At 27.4% G+C, this 27,487-nt stretch overlaps 2 protein-coding genes across 2 annotated transcripts; both read left to right on the top strand.

Moving 5' to 3' along the window:
- Positions 1–4,194: 4,194 nt before the first annotated feature.
- Positions 4,195–6,556, top strand: LOC105368421 (venom serine protease 34-like). The gene is made up of 4 exons (XM_011507431.1): positions 4,195–4,201; positions 4,599–4,924; positions 5,312–5,563; positions 6,330–6,556. The coding sequence occupies exons 1-4, from the start codon at positions 4,195–4,197 to the stop codon at positions 6,474–6,476; spliced, it is 732 nt and encodes a 243-aa protein (XP_011505733.1). The 3' UTR covers positions 6,477–6,556.
- Positions 6,557–12,323: 5,767 nt separating this feature from the next.
- Positions 12,324–25,543, top strand: LOC105368032 (transcription factor Sox-21-B). The gene is made up of 3 exons (XM_011506927.1): positions 12,324–12,548; positions 23,979–24,390; positions 24,750–25,543. Exons 1-3 carry the CDS (start codon positions 12,346–12,348, stop codon positions 25,182–25,184), a joined length of 1,050 nt encoding a protein of 349 aa, XP_011505229.1. The 5' UTR covers positions 12,324–12,345; the 3' UTR covers positions 25,185–25,543.
- The last annotated feature ends 1,944 nt before the right edge of the window (positions 25,544–27,487 follow it).

Raw genomic sequence — 27,487 nt, 5'->3', positions numbered from 1 at the left:
TCATCATCATATCATCATCATCATCATAATCATCATCATCATCATTATTATTATTATCATTATTATTATTATTATTATTATTATTATTATTATTATTATTATTATTATTATTATTGTTTACATACTGTCTTCTCTCGATACTAACATTCTCATTAATTAATAATGATTTTGGCCTAGTAAATGAATTAACATTAAGCTAATGAGATTGTTCCTTCATAAAAGAAAATAGTATAAAAAATTCAAGATCCTTAAAACTTGAATTAGTAACAAAATATATAAAGGAATAACATTGGATTAGTAATGATCGAACGACACATAATCGTTACACGAAAAAAATGAAGTCTCTTTTCCCGCGAAGTATATGAACTAGTTTGAAATCACAAGCGCTCCGAAAACGATCCGGCCACAATCGTTATAAAGTACTGAACAATGGTAGGCGCGACACAAGAGTTATCGAAAGGAGAGCCCCCAACACTGTTCGAAAGCTAACGAAAAGGCGCCTCGCAGAATTGTTCCATTGATGAGCGTGTATTCACGCCCCCTCCCGTTTCTACCCTCCAAATCCCCAAATCTCACCCTCTTACTTTATATCTCCCAACTCTCTCTCTCTCTCTCTCTCTCTCTCTCCCGTTCTCTATCTATCTATCTATCTATCTATCTATCTATCTCGGCACCCTCGTTTTTAGAGAGGGAACCGGACCGCACCCGATGAATGGTATAATCAGTGGTCGTATGCTGTCCCGACTTTCTTTCTTCACGCTTTTTCACTTTTACACATTTATAGTTTGTCCCTTGTTTGTTATAGATCACTGAATTTTCTTAATAGTTGTAAAAATATGTCAGCTGGTGACGGGCATTATTGGTAAAAGACAAACAATGATGAGAAATTTGCGAACTAAAGTCAACTGATAATGGTGCATTAATAAAAGAATCTTAAATGAATCTTATAAATTATATCTCTTTAATGTTCTTCTAAATTCTCTATTCAGTACTTTCTCTATTATCATCGTTAACAAAACTAATGTATTGTAAAATATTATCATTAATTACTATAAATATTCGTTAAATTTTATAATGTATATTAAAATCACTGAGTTATTCGTAAGATTCGATGAATAAATATACAAAATAAAAATAAATATTTCAATGCTAATACATATTATTAGCACATTCGGTATCAGTAGAGCAATATAATTGATTTCTGTTATAACAATGATGACTTGTTGATACAATAATTAATTAGTTCTTGTTTTTTATTATTACAAATGAGTAATTAATTGGTATAGTTGGTATCAGTAAAAATGCTTGTTTAAAATTCATTAAAGTAAAATTATATTTTTAAATAGACGTTAGCGTTTGCTAGTAATATAAATTTAAATCAACTTATAAATGCTGTTAATGATCACGTGAAATGCAATTAAAATATCCCTTTGAAAATATTTATGTATTATTAAACAATATATATTGGTAATAAACAATTTATATGCACTATTGAAATTGAAATTAAATATACTCAAAAATTCAAGAATATTCTATTAGATGAAACCTATAAAAGCAATATGTATATATTAAATAGTGTATATTAAAAAGTATATGTTAAATAGATAATTCGGTATAGCTTTTTAAACAATTATTGAATTCACAAATCAAGAATTTATTTATTAAATTAATAAGTTAAGACTCTTTGTTAAGCGAAATTATCATTTCTCTATTAAAATCATGATCGTTAGAGAGTTACATGTTTATGAAAAACTGATGAAAATAAAAAATAAGTACGTGTAAATAATTTATCCAAGAAATAAATTTCCATGCTTAGTTTGAAATGCTGAATATTATTAACTCGCTTAATATCGAAATATTAGTACCTTGCATTATAAAAGAAATTTATGCCTTAGAAGCGCAGCATCAGAAAAGTGCGACACACAAAATCAAAACCATTCAGTTATATAATACTGACTAGACTATATCTAGGCATCCGCCCTCTTTTGGCACAATAAATTCCGCATGACTATCGTCCCAGGCACGCGCTCTTACACCCAAAAACACCCCCCAGCGAGGATCGTCGCGAACGGATCCTTATCGAGATGGCGAAAGGCGAAAGCACGACTCCCTCTTTTTCCCGAACGCCCAGTCGTTTATATGCTTCGACCCCCTACCTCTTTAGCCTATTTCACGGCTCTTTCTCTCGCTTTTAATACGCTTCGCTCGCTTTGTTATAGACTCGATCCGATAGGGGATACTTCGTCGCACCGCACTGCTAATTGATGCCAATTTTATCGGACCGCGAGGATCGCGAGGGCTACATGCTATAAGTATTATTATTACGAAAGGTGTCACATAAAGTACTATTGCTGGTTGATGGACTTTACTCTGTATTTGATTAAATGATTTTCTAGCAGAAAATTATTTACCATTCAAGCTCATCGTGCATGTATAGATATGTCGAGGCATATGTTCACTTAAAAATTAAAGAATATAAGATGCTGATAGGATAATTTCTGTTAATGTTAATTTAGTTAATGTTTTGAAAGAGTTTTTTTCTTTAAGATTTCTCTAATTATAATGAAAATGTTATATTGTTTCTTATAATATGTATTTCGTAAAACATATAACTAATGTATTTAATTTTTATTTCTTCGATATAATTATTTAATCAAAGCATTATAAATAAGTATAATGCACAAAAAAAAAAAAAAAAATATACAAACAAAAAAGAAAATAATCATTTTCGTTACAAACACTTTCATGAGTATAAAGAATGTAAAATCTGTTTTGCCTGTTAATTTAATTATACCCGCGCCACTACTAAAAAGTGTCAAAGTCCAGTCAGGAGTTTTACAAATCAGATTTCAAATATATAGACAAAAATAACGATCAATTTTTTTTTCATCTACATTTCACATTTAATTCTTTCACGATAAACTAAACGATAATAACACGAACACAAAAAGGCTTATTTTCCTTTATGGGTTAAAGTTCAAAGTAAACCCATTTGCTTTAATTTTTTTATTTATTCATCAGTGAATTAATAGTTGTATGTAATTAAAATAAGAGACCGAGACTTAATAGAATCACAGCATAAAGTTTGTGTAGTTTGTTCAAACGACGAGAAAGATAAGAAATAATGTACATAAGAATAACCAGATTAAAATGCTTTTAAAATACAGATAAAAATGTTTGATTATTGTTTCTTTATAAAATTCAATCTTTGTATTTAATAAAGAAATTTAATTAATTAATTAAATTACATGAATGAATATTATATATATATATATATATATATATATGAAAAAATAACCTAATTTTTATTATTCCACTTGATGGAAAAAAAAAAATATATATATATAATTAATTTTACTTAAATAATGCTGGATATTAAAGTTATATATATATAACTTCAATATCAAGCATTATTTAAGTAAAATTAATTTTTTTTTTTTTTTTTATATAATAATTATAATAATATTCTGATAAATGCTAATACACTACGAAATAATATTAACAAAATAATATTTAAAAACTTAGTTCTAGAGAAACAGTGTCATAAAATTTTAACAAATTATTGTATTGAAATATAGTAGTCTCGGAAAAAGTAGATTAAAAATACTTTAAATGAATTTGAATTAACAATTTAGTATCAATTATTTTTAATTATAATTGTTCAAAGCACAAATAGCCGAACAATATTTTAATTTATGTTCTGATATTTTGATTAAAAATATTGATACAATATATCATGTGTTTTCTTTTACTTCTAACGATTCAAATTTCTTAACCATTAAATGTACTCTCAACGTAAAACATTTCAGCTATATAAACAATGCAAAAATGTATATTGGTTAAAATATTATTGTAATTTAAAATACTTATTAGTTTATGATTAACAAAACAATAAGACTTTAACATAGATATGAGAAATGATATATGAAATTATCAATATAGGGCTACGTATTGAAATTCATCATAGATATTCTACATTAGCTAATATTAATAGTGGCTTATATCGTTTAATAATAATTGTGATTTTAGGCAAGATATGTAATTTAGATATTTATTTTTGAATTAACATATACATATATATATATATATATATATATATATATATATATATACCATTTACTAATTCTTGGTTGATTCTTTGAAAAAAATTTCGAAATGAATTCTTCAACAGCCATGTATTTTTTATTAGCACTAATGACTGGTAAGTTAACAAAAATTTTAATTTATAATGATATAATTAATGCGTAATAAATATATAGTGTTTTAATTTATCTTCGTATGAAATTCGTGTAGGCTACCTTAAAAGGTAGCTCTCCAAACTTCTTCATAAAGTATATTGTGATAAATACACTTTAAAATTACGTTAACAATAAATTTAGTTTGTCACATGGTACTACTAAACTCCAATATAAGACATAATAATTGTATATTAAATTCGGAAAATATTTATATATTTCATAGATTATGAAATTATTTCATACAAACCAATTAGCATTCACCTTAAGTCATAGAGTGCTTAATGTATTTGCTTTTTACAATATTAATAAACGTAAAATATTGATATCTAATACACTTTGTGTATATGAAAATCGTTCCAGTGTTTTCAGCAATTTTGTGTAAAAATTCGAGGATCATTGGTGGTGAAATCGTAAATATAGTGGAGTATCCTTTTATGGCATTCTTGAGGATCGAAAAAACTGGAGAGCTTATATGTGGTGGTGTAATTATAAGTAACTATCACATTCTCACATCAGCTGTTTGTATTAAAAAGACTCAGAATGATAAAGTTGTTATTAAGACAGGGAGTACTAGTTCAAAAAGTATCTACGGTCCAACGTATCAAATCGACTTGCTCTTCATTCATCCCGATTTTACGGAGGATGACACAACTACGATAAAGCTGCATGATTTCGGTGTAATAAAGGTAAATAACCGTACACTTTCTCTTTATCATTAGAAATAATTCTAATGAAATCATATCTTCTGCATATAGTCCAATGTCTATAATATATAAAATTTTTGACAATATTCTGATATAATTATGACTATTGACAATTGCAAATTGAACTATGGTGAAAACAAGATCATTTCTGTAAGAAATAACAATAATTCATGTCTATTCGTTATTTATTGATTTGTATAGTTTTATAGAAAATAAATATAATTGTAATATAACAATTATAAAAAAATAAGAAAAAATAAAATGGAAAAAAAATTTTTTATTTAAATAATCATAAAGAATAGTGAAGTAAGTAACGTTTTGAAACATATTTATCAACTATTTGTGAAAAAGGAAATGTTTACTTTGCAGCTCAAGGGTCATATACAATTTGATCAGGTTCAATCCAAGTTACGCCTTCCAGTTAAACATTTACCAGATGGTATTAATTGTATAATCCTCGGATGGGGCCTAACATCTTTTCCCTTTAGCACTATTTCATTGTTGTTACGAAAGGGTTTGACAAAAACCATTTCTAATGATGACTGTTCACGCATTCGTGGGGTTGAAATTCATAGAAATTTGATATGTATTTCTACCTCTGAAGAAGTCAGCGCCAACTTTGTAAGTTTTATATAAAAAATATTATTATTTTACAACATTATTATGTTCATAGTGGTTAAATGCTGTTTTTATAGATATATATATATATATATATATAAATATATATGACTTTTCCTTAATATTACAAAATAATATCAAAAATATTTTTTATTAATATTTTTATTTTATATTATGTAGTTGTAAAAAATAAATAAAAGCAAAGCTAAAATCTGCGTTTAACCGATGCTTATTTATATCATGTACACGAGCATAAGAACTAGTAAAATTAATAAAATATTTAATGTTACACTTAATTTTACATATATTCTGCGTGTTTAGATATATTTAACTTTTCTTTTTTATCTCAGTAATTATAACATTAGGAAGGAAAAAAAATTTCAAAACTAATATGCAGAAATGTCGAAATTTTAATTCAATTATTTTAGGAATTTAGATAGATACAATTAAAATTGCACAACTTACTTACTTAAGTACAGTTTTTCTTGAACGAAACAATAAAGTGAAACGCACTGGAATTATAAATATCTAGTTTCCTTCAAAATTGAAAAATAAATTCAATATTCGTATATTAATTGAAAAAAATGATAATCCAATTTTCAATTGTCCTGTATTTGTAATAATTTAATATTTTATAACAATATTACTACATGTAATAAAAACAAAAAAAAAAAACAAAAAAAAAACAAAAAAAAAACAAAACAAAAATTAGTTATATTACAGATTAACCAAAAAATTGTAATTGATTAATTTTTATACCATATTCTAGGGTGATCGTGGAGGTCCTTTGTTAAGTACCGCTAATGAATTTATTGGTATCGCATCTTCTATTGAGCCATCTTCTGGAAATATACCCAATATATATATAAGAATTTATCCTTATCTCGATTTCATTAGATCAGTTATTATTAATTAAATATAGCACTTAACTAACGATAACAAAGCTGAAACTGCCTGTAAAAGTTTAATATTTTTATCTATTAAACCATCGACAAAAGGGAACGTTAAAATATATAAAAATATTAAATTTTACTTCAAAATAATTTCTATATAATTCAATAAATATTTATACATTAATAATTACTAATTATCTAATTGTCAATTACTTTTATAAATATGCTTATAACATTTGCTTAAATTATTTTGTACTCTAAGAGATGATAAAAATTATATAGATAACATTGTACAGAATAAAAATTGCGTTTACAAAATAGAAAATATAATACTTATTTTAATTTATTCGACATTCACTAAGTGTATGCATTATAGAATACATATATTGTAGAAAAAAATTTTATTGTAATTTATTATTTATACATATGTTCATTCATGTTATTATTTATGAAGAATTTAAATAATTTTCTGAAAGAAAAATGTTCATAGATATAATTGATAAATGTTACACATTTATATTGATGTGATATCACTACAATTTAGTAAGTATTTAACCAGATATAAAAATGTATTGTAAAACAATATAATCAATTTATTTGATAAAAAAAAAAAAACTATTAACAATGACAAAAATATATAATAATAACTTCAAATAGTCATTGATAAAGTATTAATTAACATTATCTTAAATGTTGTTGTAAAAATTTTCTATATTTTTTTATGTTCAATGTTAAAAATACATATTACGAATGGTTTTAATAATTTTTCCTAATTAAAATATCTATAAATAAAATAAGTAATTACGCATATATAATAACGCATTCTTTTAAATTATATATTAACTATACACGTACTTACTTGTTTGACACCATTTTAAAATTATTTTTTAAACTATTAAACCTACAATTCTATTATAATCATGTACTATTAATATATTTAATAGTAGTCGGAAAGTATTGGCAATTTAATTTTATTTATGGTAATATACTTTATCTATGTATATTTTGTTCTTATTATATTAAATAGTAAACAATTTTCTTATATATATACAAATATTTTTTTTATATTTGCAATACATTATTCTTATGTAGTTATATGTGCTATGTGTAGTTTTTGTGTGTTAGTGTAGCATTAATTATTAATTATTAAGATTTTATTAGATTATAATTTTATCTTAAAGATAATATATTTTTGTCTTATATATAATGTATTTTTTAATGAAACAAAGCATAATTTTAAATAGATAAATTTAAATATTTTAAATAGAGCATAATTACATACGGAATCACTCTTAAAATAAAAGTCTTTAATTTCTTTCCAAACTGATTTGAAATTGATAAATATGTCAATATTAGCATTAATTTTTTTAAAGACATTACTTTGAATGATGATATTAATTTGTAGTTTTACAATATATTATATGAATAATTAACGGGAATTCTAATTTACAAAATATGAAAGTTTTTTGTAAAAGAAAATACAATTGCAGAACGGTAAACCTTACGGAATTAAAAGTCGTGACCATATAGTTGATAATTCGTCGACTTTTTGCTTATTATTGATAATTATGAGAGCTTATAACAAAAAAAAAAAAAAAAAAAATAATAAAGACATATATGGTTAGTTTTATTGGTTTTAAAATAAAGATTTTGTTTTTTTAATTAGCTTCTCGTTATTTCTTTGTCGCACATTTTGCAATAAATAAATTTGCAATAAACACTTACGAGTAAAATATTTAACCTTAAAATGCAAAAGAAAATTATGAATATTCACATTTGTTTAAATAAATGTTAATTATATATTTGTGTATAATTGTTATGAATTAAAATGGTTATGTCAAATCACAAACAATTTATTTAAATTGTATACATTTTTGTATTATGAAAGCAAATTAAGAGCTTGTTAACAACAGCTTTCACACTACGTACCTTTCTAACAATTAGAAAGTACTTGAAGTTGAGAATCGTATCTTTTGTTATCGAAAACTAATGATTTGTGTTCCACGATTTTGCACAACGCGCACATGGGACACATCGCTTCCTTCGTACAATTCTTCGTTCGCATGGCGTACGCACACGGTATTTCATCCTCTTTCCTGCCTGTCCGCTTCTATTCCCTCTCCCACTCACCCGCCACCCCCATACACCCCGAGATCGTGTGCACGGTTGAATCGCCTTATCGGTGCGTGCCTATCCTCTTCCTGCTGCTTTACGTCCTATCACTCAAAGCCAACATGGCACATGTGAGTTGCAGGACCTCCTCGAAGTGCCTTTGTTGCTGCTCGACTCGCCTCGTAGAAAAAACTTATTACGCGTTGCGTATCAGAAGGATAACCACTGCACCCCTACATCGATCCACGATGAATCGAGTAAGAAGCTTTAGGGATATTACCATTGGGGATTATCGAGACTGTCAATGAAAAATATAAAGTATAATTGAGACTGATCTGTTTTCTTGATATACCTCTAAAAACAGATTGTTATCGTGTGAATTTTCATATTTGATTTGTAACTTACAATAATCGAATACAATAATTTTGCTAATATATTGAGATCATAAATGTCATTGAGGAAAATAGAAGAATTTAAAAAGTAATCTGAATCTTTACTTTAAGAACTTGAATAAAGTTGCAATTACAATTTATCATCAATGTCGACATTTATAAAAACATCCAGAAACTTTTAAAAATATAGAATTATAATTATAATTATTAACATTTACACTGCGTGAAATAAGATTTAAGACATGAATTTTAAGATTTTATGATTTAATAACAAGAAATATTATTTACACTATATGTTTTTGGTAATAATATTAAGAGAAAAATATGTGCTATTAAAAAATTGCATATTACATATATATATGAACATTATTAAGAATATTTATGTAAGGAGTGGGGATTGGATGATTAATAAAGTAAATTAAAATTCTTAATTAATTCAATTTTTCAATACTCCTTCATTAAATTCAATTACACTTCATACGAGCAATTGTGAAATTTAATAAAATGCAGATATATTCGATACTTTATATAACTTTTCTTTATAATTTTCTTATTAATAAGGACATGCACATTAAATCATTAGATTATAATTAATTAAGAGAATTTGATGTCAAACAGTATCATTTTATATCTATTAATGTATATATTAGAAAAATGTATATAATTTTTATAATAATTTTCCTATTTCTAATTTATATGATTTTTTTTATTTAATTGCAATAATAAGTACAACGGCATGTAGCTGAAATTATGAAAATATTTTAATCTAATTATTTATTTCGTCGTATAAATGAATGGTGTAAAGTAATTCTACATAAAAATGAATTTTATCGCGGTTGCTTTTAAAACTGTTAAATCCTCGTAATAACTGTAGCAACTATTTCCGCGATAAGAACTTTCGTTAGAATTAATTGATTAACACACTCCTTAAAATAAATGACGATTAAACTTTGCGACAAACCTATCTTTACAACTTTAAATGAAAATTTACTTCACACAAGTTCATTATATTCAATAATATTGAAATGATATTTCTTCATTTTTAATTGAATTTAACTCTCGTAAAATTAACTTTTATTTTCTATAATTTTCCATCAAAACCTCTTTTCCTTAATCTGAATAAATTTCATTATCTTTAATTCCCATTAAGTCTTATGTTCTCTAATACAGTTAAACTTTGCCGTTTAATTCCATACTATTTTGCCGGACAACGCATAGACAATTTAAGCAGAAAACTTATTAAATAAAATCGCCCGGTACTAATGTGCACAAGAAAACCATTGAATTGAAGGGTACGGAACAGTGGTATCGTAACAGTGGAAAAAGCGATCACACCCATCCACATCCACAATTAGCTCAATTTCCCATCTATCGTCCCTAGCGTACTCCCGGCACCAGAAGGACAGCGCAGTCTCCTGTACTATCAGTTAGATAACACCACCTGTTGCTGGCGCCCTCCCCGCAATGCCGCCGGCCGCCATGCCGTTCCACCGACCAATGGGCGCTCCTAAAGGGAGGCGTCGCCCATTGGTCCGCGCCACCCCCACCCGGGTGCTTACTAACCCCTCCCGAGGATCTCGAAGAAACGCGCGCGCGATAGAAGCCGCATAGCGCTGTGAGCTCCCGTCTTTTCCTTGTCGGTCTCGGCCTCGTCCTGCTTCTTCTCTTCTTCGATCCTCTCACGACTAATGTCGAGAGCACTGCATTTCTAGATTTTTAATACGAACCTACGAACCTATTCTCGAGCGACACTCGTACACGCTGCGCGAGTTAGAAGTGAATCGTTGTCGGATTGTTGTTCAATGGACCTGTGCAATTGTTGATACGGTGATTATCAATTCAGTGCTAGAGGTAAATATTTATTTAATCATTCGGTGCTTCGCTCATTTTAATAATAGTCTTTAAATACACCTGAATTAGGATTAAATATTTCATGAAATATGTTCTGTGAAAAATCAATAATAATTTGAGTGATTAAGCTATTTACATTGAAAGAACATTCAGTGAAGTCATTAAATATGTCTTGTATTTATGTGATGAACGGCAAAAAGCGCCTTTTCTTTTAAATTATATTTTTATATTTAAATTATTTTTATATTGTAACGATATCCCATAGAATCCTGACACTACAAAATTTCTATGCAAATGCAGCAGAAAAGTTTATATTTATACAATGAGAACAAGAATAATAATATATTAGTTTTTCATTTTTGTAAATCATAATTTATTAAATATAAGTTCAAACGGCAAATGGCACGATAACTATTTAATGTAGGAAAAGCTGAGTTTAATGTGAACACATGTGATGAAAATATATCTCCCAATTAAAAATAAATTTCTTCTGAACATTACTTTGTAATATAATAAAGAGCCATTTAAACATAAGTACAAAGAGAGAAAATATGAACATCTACATATTTTACTATTCGTTGTCATTAGTTTATTACTAATTTAAGAAATTAGGAATTTTGCCCAATATAGTTTAAAAATATATTAATAATTGTCTATTATTAAGCATCCATTTGTTTCCCTCACAATCAAAACAATTGATGAAATTACCATTATTGAATAAAATTTGAAAAGATGTACTACACTTCATTTTTTATAAATAATATCAACGTATTTCAAATTTCATTGCCATCATAAAATAATCTATAAAAATGTATATTTTTAATAAAATACTAAAAAAAAATTTTATTTTAATGTCCACTCATGCAATGATAAGATTTTTCGTGATCATGTTATACATTATTATATTATTAAAATATGTTTATACAAAACTCCATTTAAAATACAATTTAAAATAAATTTATATAATAGCAAAACGTATTATTATTAAAAATTTATCCTAAATATGAAAAAATATTTATAATTAAACTAACATTGTATATTTATAAGATGTTAAAGTATAAATCACTTATTATATACATAAAAATATAATTAAGGTATCCGTTATTGTTATAATATTAATAATAAGAGTCATATTGTTTATGATAAATGTCAATTAAACAAATTATTAATCTTAATATTTAAATATAACCGTAATATAATTAATATAGTTTATTGTCCGTATTAAACCAATTTTTATGTCATCTTATATTTTCAGCAGAAGGCGAAAGTTGTTATGCAAGTTGAAAATTAAGATCACTGAAAAGTTAAAAATCAAATTAGAATATGATAATGAGAATAGAAGGATTTTGTATAAATGATTAAATAGTTTCAGTGAAATGTAAAAGAAGACACGGATATGAGAATGTGTAAATTAAGTGTTAACTTCGTGTAAAAATTATAAAAAAAAATGAACGTGAAAATTGTATTGTTATTTTAGTATTAACTATTAACGAAGCATTAAAATAAAAAATAATTTAAAACGTAAAAAAGTGATACAATGTCTTCAAAAACGCTGCATAACGAACACATTAAACGTCCCATGAATGCGTTTATGGTTTGGTCACGCGGTCAGCGGCGAAAAATGGCTCAAGAAAATCCAAAAATGCACAATTCCGAAATTTCAAAAAGACTGGGCGCCGAATGGAAATTACTTAGTGAAGGTGAAAAACGACCTTTCATTGATGAAGCTAAACGATTAAGGTATTATTTAGTTTTCTATATTAATAGAATAATATTTGATTATTAAAATATAATATTCTTAATGTTTTAAATTTAATAATAAATAGTTGAAAATAGAATTCGAAAAGTTCGAAAAAAATGTAATTAGAAAAGTTATAGTGAAAGAATAAAGGCACTTAACAAAAGATATAATAACGAAATAACTGTTTGATGCATTAATATTGATTCTAATAAATTAAAATTCATTATTTCTATCGAAAAATATCATCAGTTATATAACTTTATAAATTAAATTTCGTGCTAAATTTGTTTTACAATATAAACTCAAAATTCTTGTTAAATTTTTAAAACGTTACAATTGCATAATTATATAAAATAAATTGTTCACAAATTAAATTAATATTATAGTATCGTTTCGATTGGTCGAAGATTAAACAAAATATTTTATAATTATTTTGTTCGAAGCCATTATTCCAATAATTTATTCTAATATCGTTTAATCTTTAGAAAATGATTTTATATAATAATAATTGAAAGTTTCTTTTTATACCGAAAGTTCTAGAAGAAAATTTATTATCTGTTTCGTTTAATATTCTTGTTTATATAAAATTCTGCTATTATTTATTTTTTAATAAATTCTAATAGAAATTTCACAATATGATTATCATTTGCATTTTCTTCTACATTTATTTTACAGAGAATGTAATAATTTTTTTTTAAGTACATAATTTTTTGGCTTTAATTAGAAAATTAATAGCTTCGCTAATTTCATATAAAGCAAATTTTAAAAAATTAATTACCATTCTTTTATATCTTTTTGTTTTTAACTCTTCGAGAAAAGGGCATTAGGATTTTATATAATTATGAATAATATGTATTCTAAATATTTTAATAAATCATCTACATAAAACCATGAATATAATTGAATTACAATAATAAAGTTCTCGGAAAATCAAAAACTTTCTTTTCACAGTACATATATAAAAATAATACGATTTCAAAAAGAGAAAAATTCATAATAATAAATCTCTTTATAAAGTGATTTAAACAAGAAGTGACAATCACCGTTCAATTGATCGATTCATGCATGCTACGAGGCAGTCACTTTGAATAGAAGTTTTTTGTCTGCGCTAATTGCACTTTAGTACGAACGAATACTTGAGAATGAAATTATTGCGTTAGAGTATTTCGCAGGGAGATACATAGGAAAAGAAAAAAGAGATATAGAATGAATAAAGGAGGGTATGCTGGGGATTACTCAACTAGTTCATAATACTATACATTGTTGCATAAGCTGTAAAGTTTTTGGCAGGTAATCTCCTTTACTTTATTTTTTTCCTACTAACATACTACCTTTCTCCCTATTGCTTATAGCCGGCAATATGAATTTTTGTATTAATTAAATTGAATTACGTCTTACAATGAATGAAACATATATGAATTCAAAAAAAAATTTTGTTTTTGATATTAAAAGAGAATGGGTATTTGTAAATAACATTCTTGCTCAGATTATGAAAAATTGGATGGCAATAATGTATAATTTTACCACGAACGAACTCGTAAAAATTATACATAATTAATTTGCACGAATGGTTTATAATGTATATATATATATATATATATATATTTTTTTTTTTTTGCTATGTATCAAAAGATACTAAAAATTAGTATTATAAAATTTGGTAGATATTTTATATTTAATTATATAATTAATGTTTTATATTATCAAATACAATAATTTGGAAATCTAAAATTTTCTTTCATCTTCAATTTGAGCATAAATGAACATGTATAATTAAAGTTGCTAAAATTTTTTAATTATACAATTATATTGTAATAGACCAGTTGCTTATACAGGACAAATATATTCTATGAATAGGAATTTTATAGTGATTGTAAATTTAAAGAAAATCTTTAACCGTACAAATACATGATCTCTCACAACCTTCCCATGATTTTCTATTCACCCTTCTCTCTCTCTCTCTCTTTTGATCTGTCTAAGCCGCGTTGCATTGCCGATATCGGAACAAGGGTGAGAGCTCGTCGACAGTATTTATATGTTGGGGTCGTCTTTATTACCAAGTATGAATATTTAATCACTGTTACGTGTTTATTTAGCCAAGCTAAGCTCTCTTCTTTATCTATTCATCTGATTCTTTCCCTCGTTTTCTCTAATTTGTACAGTCGATTGGTTTTCATCATTTACAACTAATAAATGCTGTCCAAACTATCGTATTTATAAAGATATATGAAGTACCATGACACGTTTTTCATACATTATCTCTATTACAATGTACTCTAGTATAATGACACGATAAACTTTGATCATATATAATTAGTTTTATTTCAAAGAATAATGTTAAGCACGACATTAAACATAAACGTAAAATATGATTTTCCACCGTGCATATACAAAATTTATAAAATTAATATATAAAAATTAAGAACCAAAAAAGTTCAATTTTAATTGAATCGATTTTTAATGATAATTTCGTTTTTTTGTTTTCATAAAAAGTAACAAAATTATATACTTTATATGCCCTTAAAGATTCCTCTTTGTAAAAAATTTAATTTTTCTTTCACAATATACAGCTAATTTTAACAGTTTGAAATATAAATTTACCATGACTAGGAATTTGCTGAAAAATATTGAAAATCATTAATATTGCTCTATTAAACGAATTATAATATGAAAGAAAATTGTAAATCTAATTAATCTGAATGATTTTAATAACTCTTAATATCATAAAAAAAAACTGTTAATTATAAAAATTTATTAAAATTAAATAAATGATTGCTTACGAAAAAGTGATTAATAAAAATATTTTATCAATTACTTTGCCTAACACTAAAATAATCTATAAGATACGCCTAGAAAAGCGTAAAATCAAATTGAAATTGAATATTTTTATTTCGGCTTCACAAAACTTTACTATTCTTATAGCAATGTGTACTTTAAGTCACATAGTGAGTACGAAAATCAGGATCCTTCTTTTATTCTCCGAAACGCGGGAGGCGGATTTTTCGCGTTCGAGCGATATCAGCGCGTCGATGCTTTCAGGAAGTCTAGTTGCTGGCCGGAAATTGAAAAGACGTGCATTCGATTTTTCATGAAGGAAAATAAAAGAAGAAAGAGCGGAAAATCAAATACGCTCTAAAACAATCGATGGTAAAAAAAAAAAAAGAATGCTGTGTAATAAAATGAACAAGTTATGGTTGTATAACACAAAACGCTATTCACATTTAAGAAAGAGTAAGTTTATAGATAAGATTTTCATCCTCAAAATCAATAAAATAATTCTTATGTAAAAGTAAAAATATTTAGAGCGCTCGTTCTCAAATTAATTTTACCTTATTTCAATTAATTTTTTTTTATATCAAAAATGAAGCTATTCTAACATTCCATTCATAAATATGGCATTTAACTACATTTAGGAAACAGAATCTATATACTTAAGAATAAAAAATATCAATATAATTATGCATTATTAATATATTTATATATATTAATACATTAATATATATATATATATATATATATATATATTATAATATAAACCGATTAAATATAAAATAATTAAATACTATTATAAAACATAATCTAGTCATAATTATGCCTGATAATGATAAATAAATTCAATTGACGATTCAATTTCCATATAATTTTTATCCATACATAAGGTAAAAAAAATATCCATTTCAATCTCAAATTTATTATCATTATTTCTAAAATATCGCATAATTTTAAATATATGAATATAATATTCCTAATCAAAACTGAACAAAGAGAAAAATAGAAAAATAAATCACGTAAAATAACGCCAGCGTTAACTTTCTATGAAAAATATGAAATCACACATAATCTTCTTACACACGGGCAAGTGATGCATACCCAAATATATACAAAAGAATGTGAGAAAAACATATATGCAGAAAAAGGAAGAGGAACTAGACATTCCCCAATACTCGCATAACAAAATATAAGAAAAGAGGATCAGAATAAAGAGAAGCGCTCGAGAGTATAGATAGAAAAAAACTGTTCATTGTTTTTAATAAAGAATAAATAGTTTACAAGATGAAAATAGAGATGATGTGCTTTTGAATAAGTGATTGTAATTGTTTTAGTTGGGTATCTATTTTCGGAAAATTCTTCTCAAATTTTTATATAAATTTATACAAAAATGGATTGGCACATTATATTAAAAAAAATACAATATTATAAATTATATATATATATATATATAAATTATAATGCACATACTCGGCTATGATAAACAAATTATGAGCATAGTATTTTAATGTAATTAATGCGCAAATTGCAAGCAACAACAATTCTAAAGGATATGGTATATTGTCAATTTAAAAATTAGTTTTGAACTTGAAATTAAAAATTTGATCAAGCGAACTTGATAATTAATAATAAAATTAGATTCAAAATTGAATTAAAATACAGTTTTATTTGAGTTATAATAAATTCATTGGTCCATGATTCATGAAATTTATGATAATTTATAAAGTGAATGTCAATCTGTTACTGCATTAGAAGCGGATATATCGATTCAAATATTTATTGAAAAGCTTACTTAACAAAACTAAAAATATAAAATATACCATAGAATTTTTAAAAGTATCTTGTTTAAAGTGGTAAAAATTAAAAAAAAAAAAAATTAATAAAAAGAATTGATTGATAGTATAAATTATTTTATTTCTTAAAAAATTAGTTTAATTTACAAATTTATAATTTAATTATTATGTATTAAATATAATATATATATATATATATATATATATGTATATTTTGTTAATTAAATTTTTGTAATGTTTACATAGGAGGGATTTACATTAAATGGTTTATATTAAGCAACTAAAGTAAAAATTACTGAATTAACTAGTACATATACATAAAAGACAATACGATAAAAGAAAAAAGAAAAAGAAAAAGAAAAAAAAAAAAAAAAAAGGAAAGCCCATGTTGCCAAATCCATTTTTACGGTGGTCGGAAAGAAAAGGGCCGTCTCATTCTCGCGGCTCGTAAAATAAAAAGCTGGATGATAAAGTCATTCTGCCAAGAGGGTGAAGGAAAGAGAGACAGACCGATGCGGAGGGCCAGTACTCGTCTCGTCACTGGCCCCCGACGTAATCTGTCCGTTCGTTCCGCAGCAAGTCACAATGTGGCCCTCGAGATAACAAATAAAGCCCCATTGTCGCAATTGTGTGGATTTAAAAGGATTTACGCTTCGTTCTCTCTCTCTCTCTCTCTCTCTCTCTCTCTCTCGCTTACTTTCTTCCTACTTCTTTCTTTACACATATCTTCATTCTATATCTATCTCATATGCTCTACCATTTACTGTGTCGTCCTATTCTGTTATAATTTTCGAATATCCTTTTTAAACGAATCGCTCTTTAGCTAATGTAATAAATACTAATAGTTTTGTTCCACAAATGGGATATCATATTAATTGGATTGCCTCGATTAAAGCTTAAAAATATTTTAATTTTCCATTTATATTTGTTTATGTATACATAATGAAAAGAAAAAAAAATTGCTTTCATAATTTTGTGTCTGTCGGCATTGAGTAAATTAAGAAATAAAGAGATAAATTAAATAAATTCGTCGATGATTCCCCGATCTTTACGATTAGCAAATGGATATTATTGAACAAAAGCTTGTAATATTTTCTAATTTTCTTAGCAAAACTTCAGTACATAATCAAAATAAATTCTTTAATCCAAAAACGCAGTAATTTTTGTAAGATATTTTAAGATAACTTAGTTTTATATATTGTTGACGATATTATAGTAGAATTTTAAAAAAGATTAATAATAAAATTCATATTTTGATAAATATTGATTTGATTAAATTATTAAAAACTTACAAAGTACCTTTTACTGCACATATATTTACAAAATTTATCAATTAAATAAATATTTGATAATACATTAAATTTTTTACCTTTAAATTGACAAATTTCTTATAAATTAATTTTCGCTGATTAAATTTCTATTACACAAGATTAAATCAAGTTTATTTAACGAATTTTATTATTATTGATAACATAATCGAAGAACAAATAATACTTTTTTGACAATAATAACTTACAATTCGTAAATACTTTAGAGCACAGTTTTTATGATATTTTAAAACAATAAATTTGAATATAAATGTCTGTTGCAATCAGAACGTTATTTTATTCAAAAAATTATATTACATGCTTTTATTACTAATCAAACTGTTATCTAAAGTTTTTCAAAAGTATAAAATAGGCCATTGTTAAAAATACCGTTGATCGTTTATTTTGATAAAAACCATTAATTGAAGAAAAATCAATTTAATTTAACACGGGAAATAAAAGCAAGTATAAGACATTGCATGAAAAAAATATTTAATGCTCATCGCATCCAATGCAAATCAATGCACTATTTTAGAGTTATCGAATGTGAAAAGCAAACACACCAAAAACTTCAAGAAAGCTGTTCAACTAAAGATATTTATATATGTATACATGCTAGTATATAATTACAGAGCGCTACAAATATAGCGTCGTGACAGTGTGTGTGTGTGTGTGTGTGTGTGTGTGTGTGTGTGTGTGTGTGTGTGTGTGTGTGTGCGCGCGCGTGTGCGTGTGTGAGTGAGAGAGAGAGAGAGAGAAATATTGCATTTGAGGTGGGGCGTAGGCGGGGGGAGGGGGAGGGGGGAGGAAGGAAAAGGAACGGAATAATAATTCTGGGACAATGTGTCCCGGCAGATAGCACAAAGCGTAAATCAGCATAAACATTGGTAAAGCTGAGCGCGAGCGCAAACTACAATAATTCAGCATGAATGCATAAACATCAGGGCTGCGTAATCTTTAGAAATTCGGGACCGTTCGCGTGAGCACGATAAACGCAAAAGTGCAACGCGCATTTGAACCGTCTGCTTAAAATGTTGTTTATTTGCGTGCGCGCGTGTGGTGTGTGTGTGTGTGTGTACGCGCATGCGTGCGTACGTGGGTGCGCGGTCGTGTATGTTTAGGGCGCGAGGGCAGTATATGGTCGGGGGGAAAGACGGGGCTTGCAGTTGCATAATTGGCAGTACCGATGCGTTGATTTTCACTTGTTTTCCACAAAGTTTACACCTATTTAGATGCTCTTGCTCTTTCCGTCGCTCGATTTATGTAGAATGTTCGTAGATCGGTAAGAAGTAAGATTTGACATACTATGCACTAGAAAACTCTAGTCGAATGTCAAATTTTTAATCCGTTGCTCAGTTTCAGGTGATAAGAGTTGTAACTCTTGTATGGGTGTGAGTAGTACATTCAACTGTTATATCACTTTGTATAAAAATAAAATTACTTTCCACAGTTTTTTTTTTGTTTTTTTTTTTTTTGTTTCTTTTTTAATTTTTGTATGAACATTTCCTTTAATAAAATACATTTGAAATGTAATAAGAATAGTAAGAAATATATTAAAAGAATACAGCATCCCATTTTTAAAGGCAATTTAACAAAATATTTGATTAATTGAAAGTAGCGAAAATTATTTACTAGATCGATTATTTCGTTACGATAGTGTTTTAGGTAGAAGCGAAATGAAGGAAACGAAATGTGTTATAGTCCCAACAAAAAGTCCACTGTTTCTGATAAGGACAATTTAAAGTGACGCTTGATCGTTGCTCGCTTCTAAAACAAGAATACGTTAGATTGTCGAAAAATTAAACGATCACAGGCGGACCCTGTAAAACTTGCACACATGTCAATGTTGGCGATGATGAAGTGAAGCGTCTTTTTCTTTTTTTTTTATCGCTTGAGTTCGTTTCTCTCTCTCTCTCTCTCTCTCTCTCTCTCTCTCTCTCTCTCTCTTCCATATATACTTGATAGGGCATCACGCTATTTGTTGTGAATATCTTGAGCACACAAAACGCCGTCGGAGGTGAGACCGCGCGCACCACTATATGCATTTGGGAGTGAACGAGAGTTTGATATCTCGCGGGCATAATGCTCTATTATGTACGTGTGGTATGGCTACAAACGCCTTCCTTGTACAAGCGATCTCTGTGTCAGTGTATATATTTAAATACCACATAGTGTACCGCTTCTTTTTTTTTTTTTTCTTTTCTTTGCACACGCTTTCTTTTCCTTGAGCGATAAAAAGAATAGAATGGAGACAAAGATTCGTGCGTGCTTTTTCGCCTTGTGTACTCGTTGTCGTCAATAAAAACGGCAAAATATATGAGGTTTATTTTCTGCGAGGCGCTTTTTGTAGCCCAGTTTTCATCAAATATCTATATTATTCCTTTTTATTCGCATTCTATTCTTCGAGTCTAATAAATATTGTGCTGAAATAGATATACTTTCAAATTTTAAAAGAAAAACGTTCTTTATGGCTTGGCCCTACGATAGTGTAAGGACCGCCGTATTTAAATACGAAGTTACAATTCCACTTCTATTCAATGTAAATTCAGCACTATCCTTACTTGTCCTTTTAGTTTACAACCTTACTCCAGCAATTAGTTATCTAATTATTAAAAGACATTTTTTTTATTATACAATATATTAAAATACATTTTGAAAAAAGGTATGTGATTTCGTTTTTCTTTGTATTTTATATTGATTAATGACCACTGCAATTTAGGTTATTTTTAAAAATAGCCATCATTCTTAAAAAAATATGCGTATTATTGACATATTTATGCGAGTTCCAATTGCTGATAGATTTTTGAAGAAAAAAAAAAACTACTAATGATGAGTTTATAATTAATTGAAATTTTTAATTAATATAGCAAGATTATTCAAGAAAATTATTTATTTCATTGCTATAATGTATCTATCCTATTCTCTAAAAAAAAAAAAAATCTAATTCCCTTTTTTAATGGTAAAAATTAATTCACTTCATTGGAAAACATAAGCCAAAAATTTATTTTTTACAATATTTATTTAATAAGATTATATTAATGTGTATTAAAATAATATAAAAAATTGGTAATCTCAGGGTAACTGTTTTTAATAAAATTATTGATTTTTATAAAATACAATAAATTAAGATATTTTCAATTCAAGGACTATCATTTAAATTATAAAACTGTAAATACTCTTAAGTTTTTATTATTGACATGGAAAATTTTAACATTTTAATATTCGTATAAATTCATAATATATTCATAAATTTTTAACCTTTCCTTTAGCACAATTTATTTTAATGCCTTTAAGAGAGCAGTAATATTAAATAAGTAAGAATAAATTCAATAAATTTTATATAAATGAAACAGATGTATCAAGATATTGATAAGTTAATGTAAGAAATGATTAACTAAATGTTGGATAAATTTGAAAATAAATGATGTTTGTCTTATTATGCAACGATATATATACGGCAAAAAAAAAACTATAAAAAAATGCAAATATTTATTTAATAATAATTACAACATTATAAAAGTGATGAATTAGGATCTTTGTAATCACTTGTTTTTAATTAATTAAGAGTTTGTATTTGAAGCAATCCAACGGTAATATATATATATAGATATATATATATATATATATATATATAAGGTCTTTAATGAAACAAATCAGATAATGCTGCTATATTGTTTTGGGTTGTAATACGTATTAAAATAGATATATAATAAATAATAAATATAATTATAATATTAAATTAAGTTATAAATTCTTACAATAATAAATATATACAAATTATTATATTATACGTACTATCAAATATTATGTACAATATCACAATGATATTGATTAATGATTCAGAAGTTAAGTATTTTGGAAAGTAAAATATTATTAAAAAGATATTGAAGACTTAATCAGGAATTTTACGAATGTATATTTCTATAATTATGATTAGATAACAAAACGAGAGATTTCACTTTAGAAATGGAAAAAAAAAGTACAATATTTAAATATATAATAAATTATAGTAAACGCGTCTCATAAATATTTCCATTCAGCTTACTTAAAATAATTAATATACCTTTAATAAATAAATAAATCTCTATCGATCGAATATTCAAGGTCAATATCACCGAAGTATAGCCAAAGATATTTTCAGCGGTCGAGACACAAATCAAAAGCTGTTTACGTAAGCGCTTAGGCACATCAACGACTATCCCTCGCATCATATCACAACTGATAGGCTGATTATTACCAACAGCCACGATAAGCCCAAGTGCATTCGGAGCGCATTTGTTTTCCTCTCGACCACCTTTATATTTTTCTTACTTTATATATATATATATATATATCCTTTTAAAAGAGAGAGATGTATCCTTAGACTTACGAACGAAAATCCGCGATAACGCGTATATACGTGTGCATACCTGCACAGCGATAAGGTAATATCACTCGAAAAAGTAAGAATAAGGCATAATGTGAAATTTCTTGGAAACCGGGTAATCTCAACGTCGTCCCGTAACAACTTGCCAAGTGTGCGTATATGTAAGCGTCCCCTCGAAGGGAGACGTAAGAGGGAATCGTATGAATGCGCATCGCGTGAATTATACACTTTTTATCCGGTAAAGTTAAACAGAAAGAAAAAGAGAGGCATGTTATCTGTTTTGTATACTCTCGAGACAATTTCAGCTGTTGTGAGCCGTAGGTAAAGAGTAATGCTATTTATTTCGAGATAAAAAACCAACTTACTTCACAACCCTTAGGAAAGAAATACTAAACTTTCGTGTGTGTTCAAATGCGCTCATCGTGACGAATAAAGATTTTATACTGAACAGGGTCTCGATTATTTTAACAAGTAAAATTTATTATTTGTATATGGCAGAACTATCGAATGTACTGCGTTTGGAAATTATGCAAATCTATTAAAAAAAAAAAAAAAAAAAAAAAAAAATTAGAATTAACATTCTCGCCGTATATTAATAATAACATAAAAAAATTTATATCTTATTATCGTTTGTTATAGATAAGAAAGTATATTATACGAATCAAATAAACTTCAAAGAATGAAAAATATTATGGAAATTTATAAAAATTATAGATTTTATATAATTAACATTAAATATAGAAATTAATGAAGAATTATAAAGATATTTTGCATATATATATGTATATACATAAATTCCCAACAAATGTAATTAATTTTTAAGTTACCGCATGCTTTTGAAAATTTTAAGATCATGGATGGTAAGATATTAAGTCTCTTGCCATCATTAATCGTATTAAATTTCAATATATTAAAATACTATATCGCTGAAAGCTCGAAGAAGGCAAAATATAGCCAATATATTAGCTATCGTTAATTATATTGAAAGCGAAGCATATCCAAGGATTAAAATATATTCATTTGATTAACGTGGACTCAACATTAAATCCTAAGCTTAATCTTACGTGACAGTATCAAACCCTTTCGATATTCTATTTTAACTCATTCATTTCGTAACCCTAGCTATGGTTATATACACTCCACTTTATATCTGACGCCATCGGGCACGCGTCGCCCCTATTCTATACGTTACAGAGCGTTACACATGAAGGAACACCCCGACTACAAGTATCGGCCACGCCGAAAACCCAAATCTGTCATTAAGAAGGAAAACAAGTTTGGATTCACGCTTGCGCCCATAACGATGCCACCGAACGATCATCATAGCCACCTCGGCACGATATCGCGAGGACTGCTTCCACCGTTGGGGCCACCAGGAATGAATCATCCATTAATTGGTCACACCGATGATCTCAAAATCCCCAGGTTTTTCCCGCCATTTCCCTATCCTCTCTATCCGATTCAGCACAAAATTGGCGATGATTTCGCTGGTGGAAAGTTGGCTGCGGATCTGGCTTTTCAAGCAATCTATGGCTCTGGTGGTAGTTTTTATTCTGGACACCAGAGCATGGCTTGGCCGGGACTTACAGCTCCAAATTGTCTTCAGGTATTTGTCACGGCAATTGGCGCATATGACATTTAATATGACAAAACCAAACGCTCCTTTTACTTCTAAATATATTGCATTTTCATTCACGCGTGTTGACGAATCGATAGTTTAAATGTAACGATTTAATACTTGATTAAACAATTTTACAACTTGATCATTGTAAATTTTATCTTTTACTTATTTAAATGGAGATTGAAAATACGATTTAACTTTATAAGCATTACGTCAAATTTAGTTAGTCAATTATTTAGTACAATTGAGTCTTATAATTTTAATATAATATTTTTTCAAACTTATAACATTCCTAAAAGTCTTAAGTTTCACAAATTAGCCCAAGAATATTGTCTTTTTCATAGGTGAATTGCGGATGTCCAAGTCCATCGAAGGATCTCAAAAGGCCAAGTTTTCTTTCTGGCAAGCCCGAGGATCGACCATTTCCCAGTCCAGCCCGACCAGAGGATGACCGCTTTAGTCTGGAAGGCAAAGATTCTAAAGATTATCGTAAATTTAATGACGATTCTTACGAGACGACCTGCATCGAACGGCATCAGCAACCCCAAGATGATGAAAAATCTCAAGATCGATATTCAACGACGTCCTCGTCATCTCCGATTGTCGTGGAGAAAGTCGAGTCGAAACCCCAACCTATGTTGACTTCAACCACCGCGATCTCATCCTCATCCCCAAAACAGCAAACGAATAATAACAACGGCATCAGCAATATAAGCAACTTCTCGGTGCAAAGTTTAACAGGAAATGTGTCCAACTCACCAAGGTGCCACGTTATATGAAGGCCGCTTCCGGTTCTTCCGGACTTAAACTTCCGGGGGAACCTTGTGTCCAGTTGGACGTCGTCGACGACAACCGACTGGTGGCGCAATACTGTACAAATGCCGCCCATTCTATCACCCATCCCCGCACAGGTAACCGCTACGAATTTAAGCACTTCCACAACAATATCAACGTCACCATCCACGACCTCGAATAATGGAGGTGATGCTGCAAATGGAAGAAATTTCAAAGATGAAGGGCTCCTCGAGGCCAGAAGCTTAACCAGATCGACTACTCGGCCGTCATCCGTTGCGAGTGTTCAGTAAGCCATGTTATTCTTATTTTATATGTTGTTTACATTTTCTGTCATTTCATATAATCAGGCTCACTTCAAGAACCTTATACGCATTTTGATATAATGATTTATTAATTTGCATTTTATTACAAGTAAATATTTTATATATTTATAATTGTATCTGATCGTAATATACCTTAAAGATTAAATCATTTGACTAAATTAATCAAATATTTTACAATTTCATTTCACTTACAATGTCGTAGTCAAGAATATTATCAATTATGTCAATATGCATTATAAATTCTTAACGATTAGTAATGAGAAATGAAAATAATAACTTTGTGAATTTTATATGAAACTTGTTTAATCTAATTATCAAATAATTTTTCTTGGATTCAATTTAATTATAAACTGTTTTTTTTTTTTTTTTTTTTTTTTATTTAAAAATGATACAATCACTAATTACATTAATTTAGGCTATAAATTAAATGTTATTTAAAAAAAAAAAACAAGTTTTCCAACTACAATATTATTTTCATACTGAATAACTAATAATACAAGCGAACAAATTTGATATCGTTGTAAAAGTAATTCTACTTCTCCAAAATTCTGTATATCTATAATGTAAATAATTGTACACAATTTCATTAAATGATCAAAGTCCAAGTCTTTCATCTTTATGAAAATAATATTTTTTCAGTTCAAGCAATTTATCATATACATAAACGTCATCGAAAAATAAATTATATATATATATATATATATATATATATATATATATATATATATATAGTTAAAAATATTGAAATACGTAAAAAAAAATAAAAATAAAAAAAAAAGAATTATGTAGAAATTTGCTTGAAACGAGCGACAATTTTTTAGTCATTAAGCACAAAAAACGAGTCTGCACTTTTTGCGACGGTGCACGAGTATATGTGTAAGTATCGAAGAAAAATTACAATTTACCTACCATCAAAGGAAGAAGAAAGAAAAATGAGAAAATATCTATTCGAATGGTATATGGAAGAGTTCCGAGTAGAATTGTAGAATTACAAAGCATGTAGAAATAAGATAGTGAATCGATGTGGTACACATGCTCTCATCACATGAAATCCCTACAAAGGGATGATGTGCCCCAGTCCAATTTTGATGAGATAACCAAAACATATTATGCCTATGAAAAACTATCCACACATGTGCTAGTAGACTTATTTCTCTCATTAGAATGCGCTTACAGGACGAACGAGAAAAAAGCTCTCGCTTCCAGTTGCAAATTTGTTCTTCCTTTGATGAGTGGCCATGCGAAATAAGCTCGGATGCTCTCAATGCTAACGTAAATGTGATAATACCGAGTTTACTTTCGTATCTAAATACATACATATATTTATATATGGTGCGTACCAGTTTTATGGTTGCAAGGCACGTGAGATATATATAAAAAAAAAAAAAAATTAAAAAAAAATTACATCGAATATTAATGCCTCAATATTACTTCATTTAATAACAATTGGGCATACATTTTGTTATAATTATTTTACTGTGACTAAATTTCTTCTGTAATCGATTATGCATTTGATTATTATTAGGGAGACTATTAATACAACAGAATAATGTTTTTTTTTTTTGAGTCATTTTGAGACATTTGAGAGAAAAAATTGTATTAAATTTGTAAAATCTTTCATGAAATAGCTCGAATATTATAATTGAATCAAGCTTTCGTACGAAATCTTTAAATTACAGAGTTTAAATAAAACACAAATATTACATTATAAAAGATAGCAAACAATTGAAAAGAATTATTTTCAATACTGGAATTTTTAAACAATTTTTCTTTCGTATCAGTATATAAAATTATGCTGTCAAGAAATATCTCTAGTCACTTTAGTTTGTAAAATATATCTTCTAATTAAGATTATGATATAATTAAAATAAAATATTGCATTCACGAAGTACTAAAAGAATAAATACATTTTTAAATAAATATGAGGTCAATCTTTTAGATCATGTTATTACGAATATAATACT

Source organism: Ceratosolen solmsi, unplaced genomic scaffold (assembly GCF_000503995.2).
Source record: "Ceratosolen solmsi marchali unplaced genomic scaffold, CerSol_1.0 scaffold6, whole genome shotgun sequence".
NCBI lineage: Eukaryota > Metazoa > Arthropoda > Insecta > Hymenoptera > Agaonidae > Ceratosolen > Ceratosolen solmsi.
The sequence above is the reverse complement of the archived record's forward strand: the minus strand, read 5'-3'. Positions and strand labels throughout refer to the sequence as shown.

Coding starts and splice junctions, on each gene's coding strand:
- LOC105368032 (XM_011506927.1), top strand. CDS start 12,346: ATGTCTTCAAAAACGCTGCATAACGAACACATTAAACGTCCCATGAAT. Junction 12,549..23,978: donor GATGAAGCTAAACGATTAAG/GTATTATTTAGT, acceptor TATACGTTACAG/AGCGTTACACATGAAGGAAC. Junction 24,391..24,749: donor CAGCTCCAAATTGTCTTCAG/GTATTTGTCACG, acceptor TCTTTTTCATAG/GTGAATTGCGGATGTCCAAG.
- LOC105368421 (XM_011507431.1), top strand. Junction 4,925..5,311: donor ATGATTTCGGTGTAATAAAG/GTAAATAACCGT, acceptor TTTACTTTGCAG/CTCAAGGGTCATATACAATT. Junction 5,564..6,329: donor AAGAAGTCAGCGCCAACTTT/GTAAGTTTTATA, acceptor ACCATATTCTAG/GGTGATCGTGGAGGTCCTTT.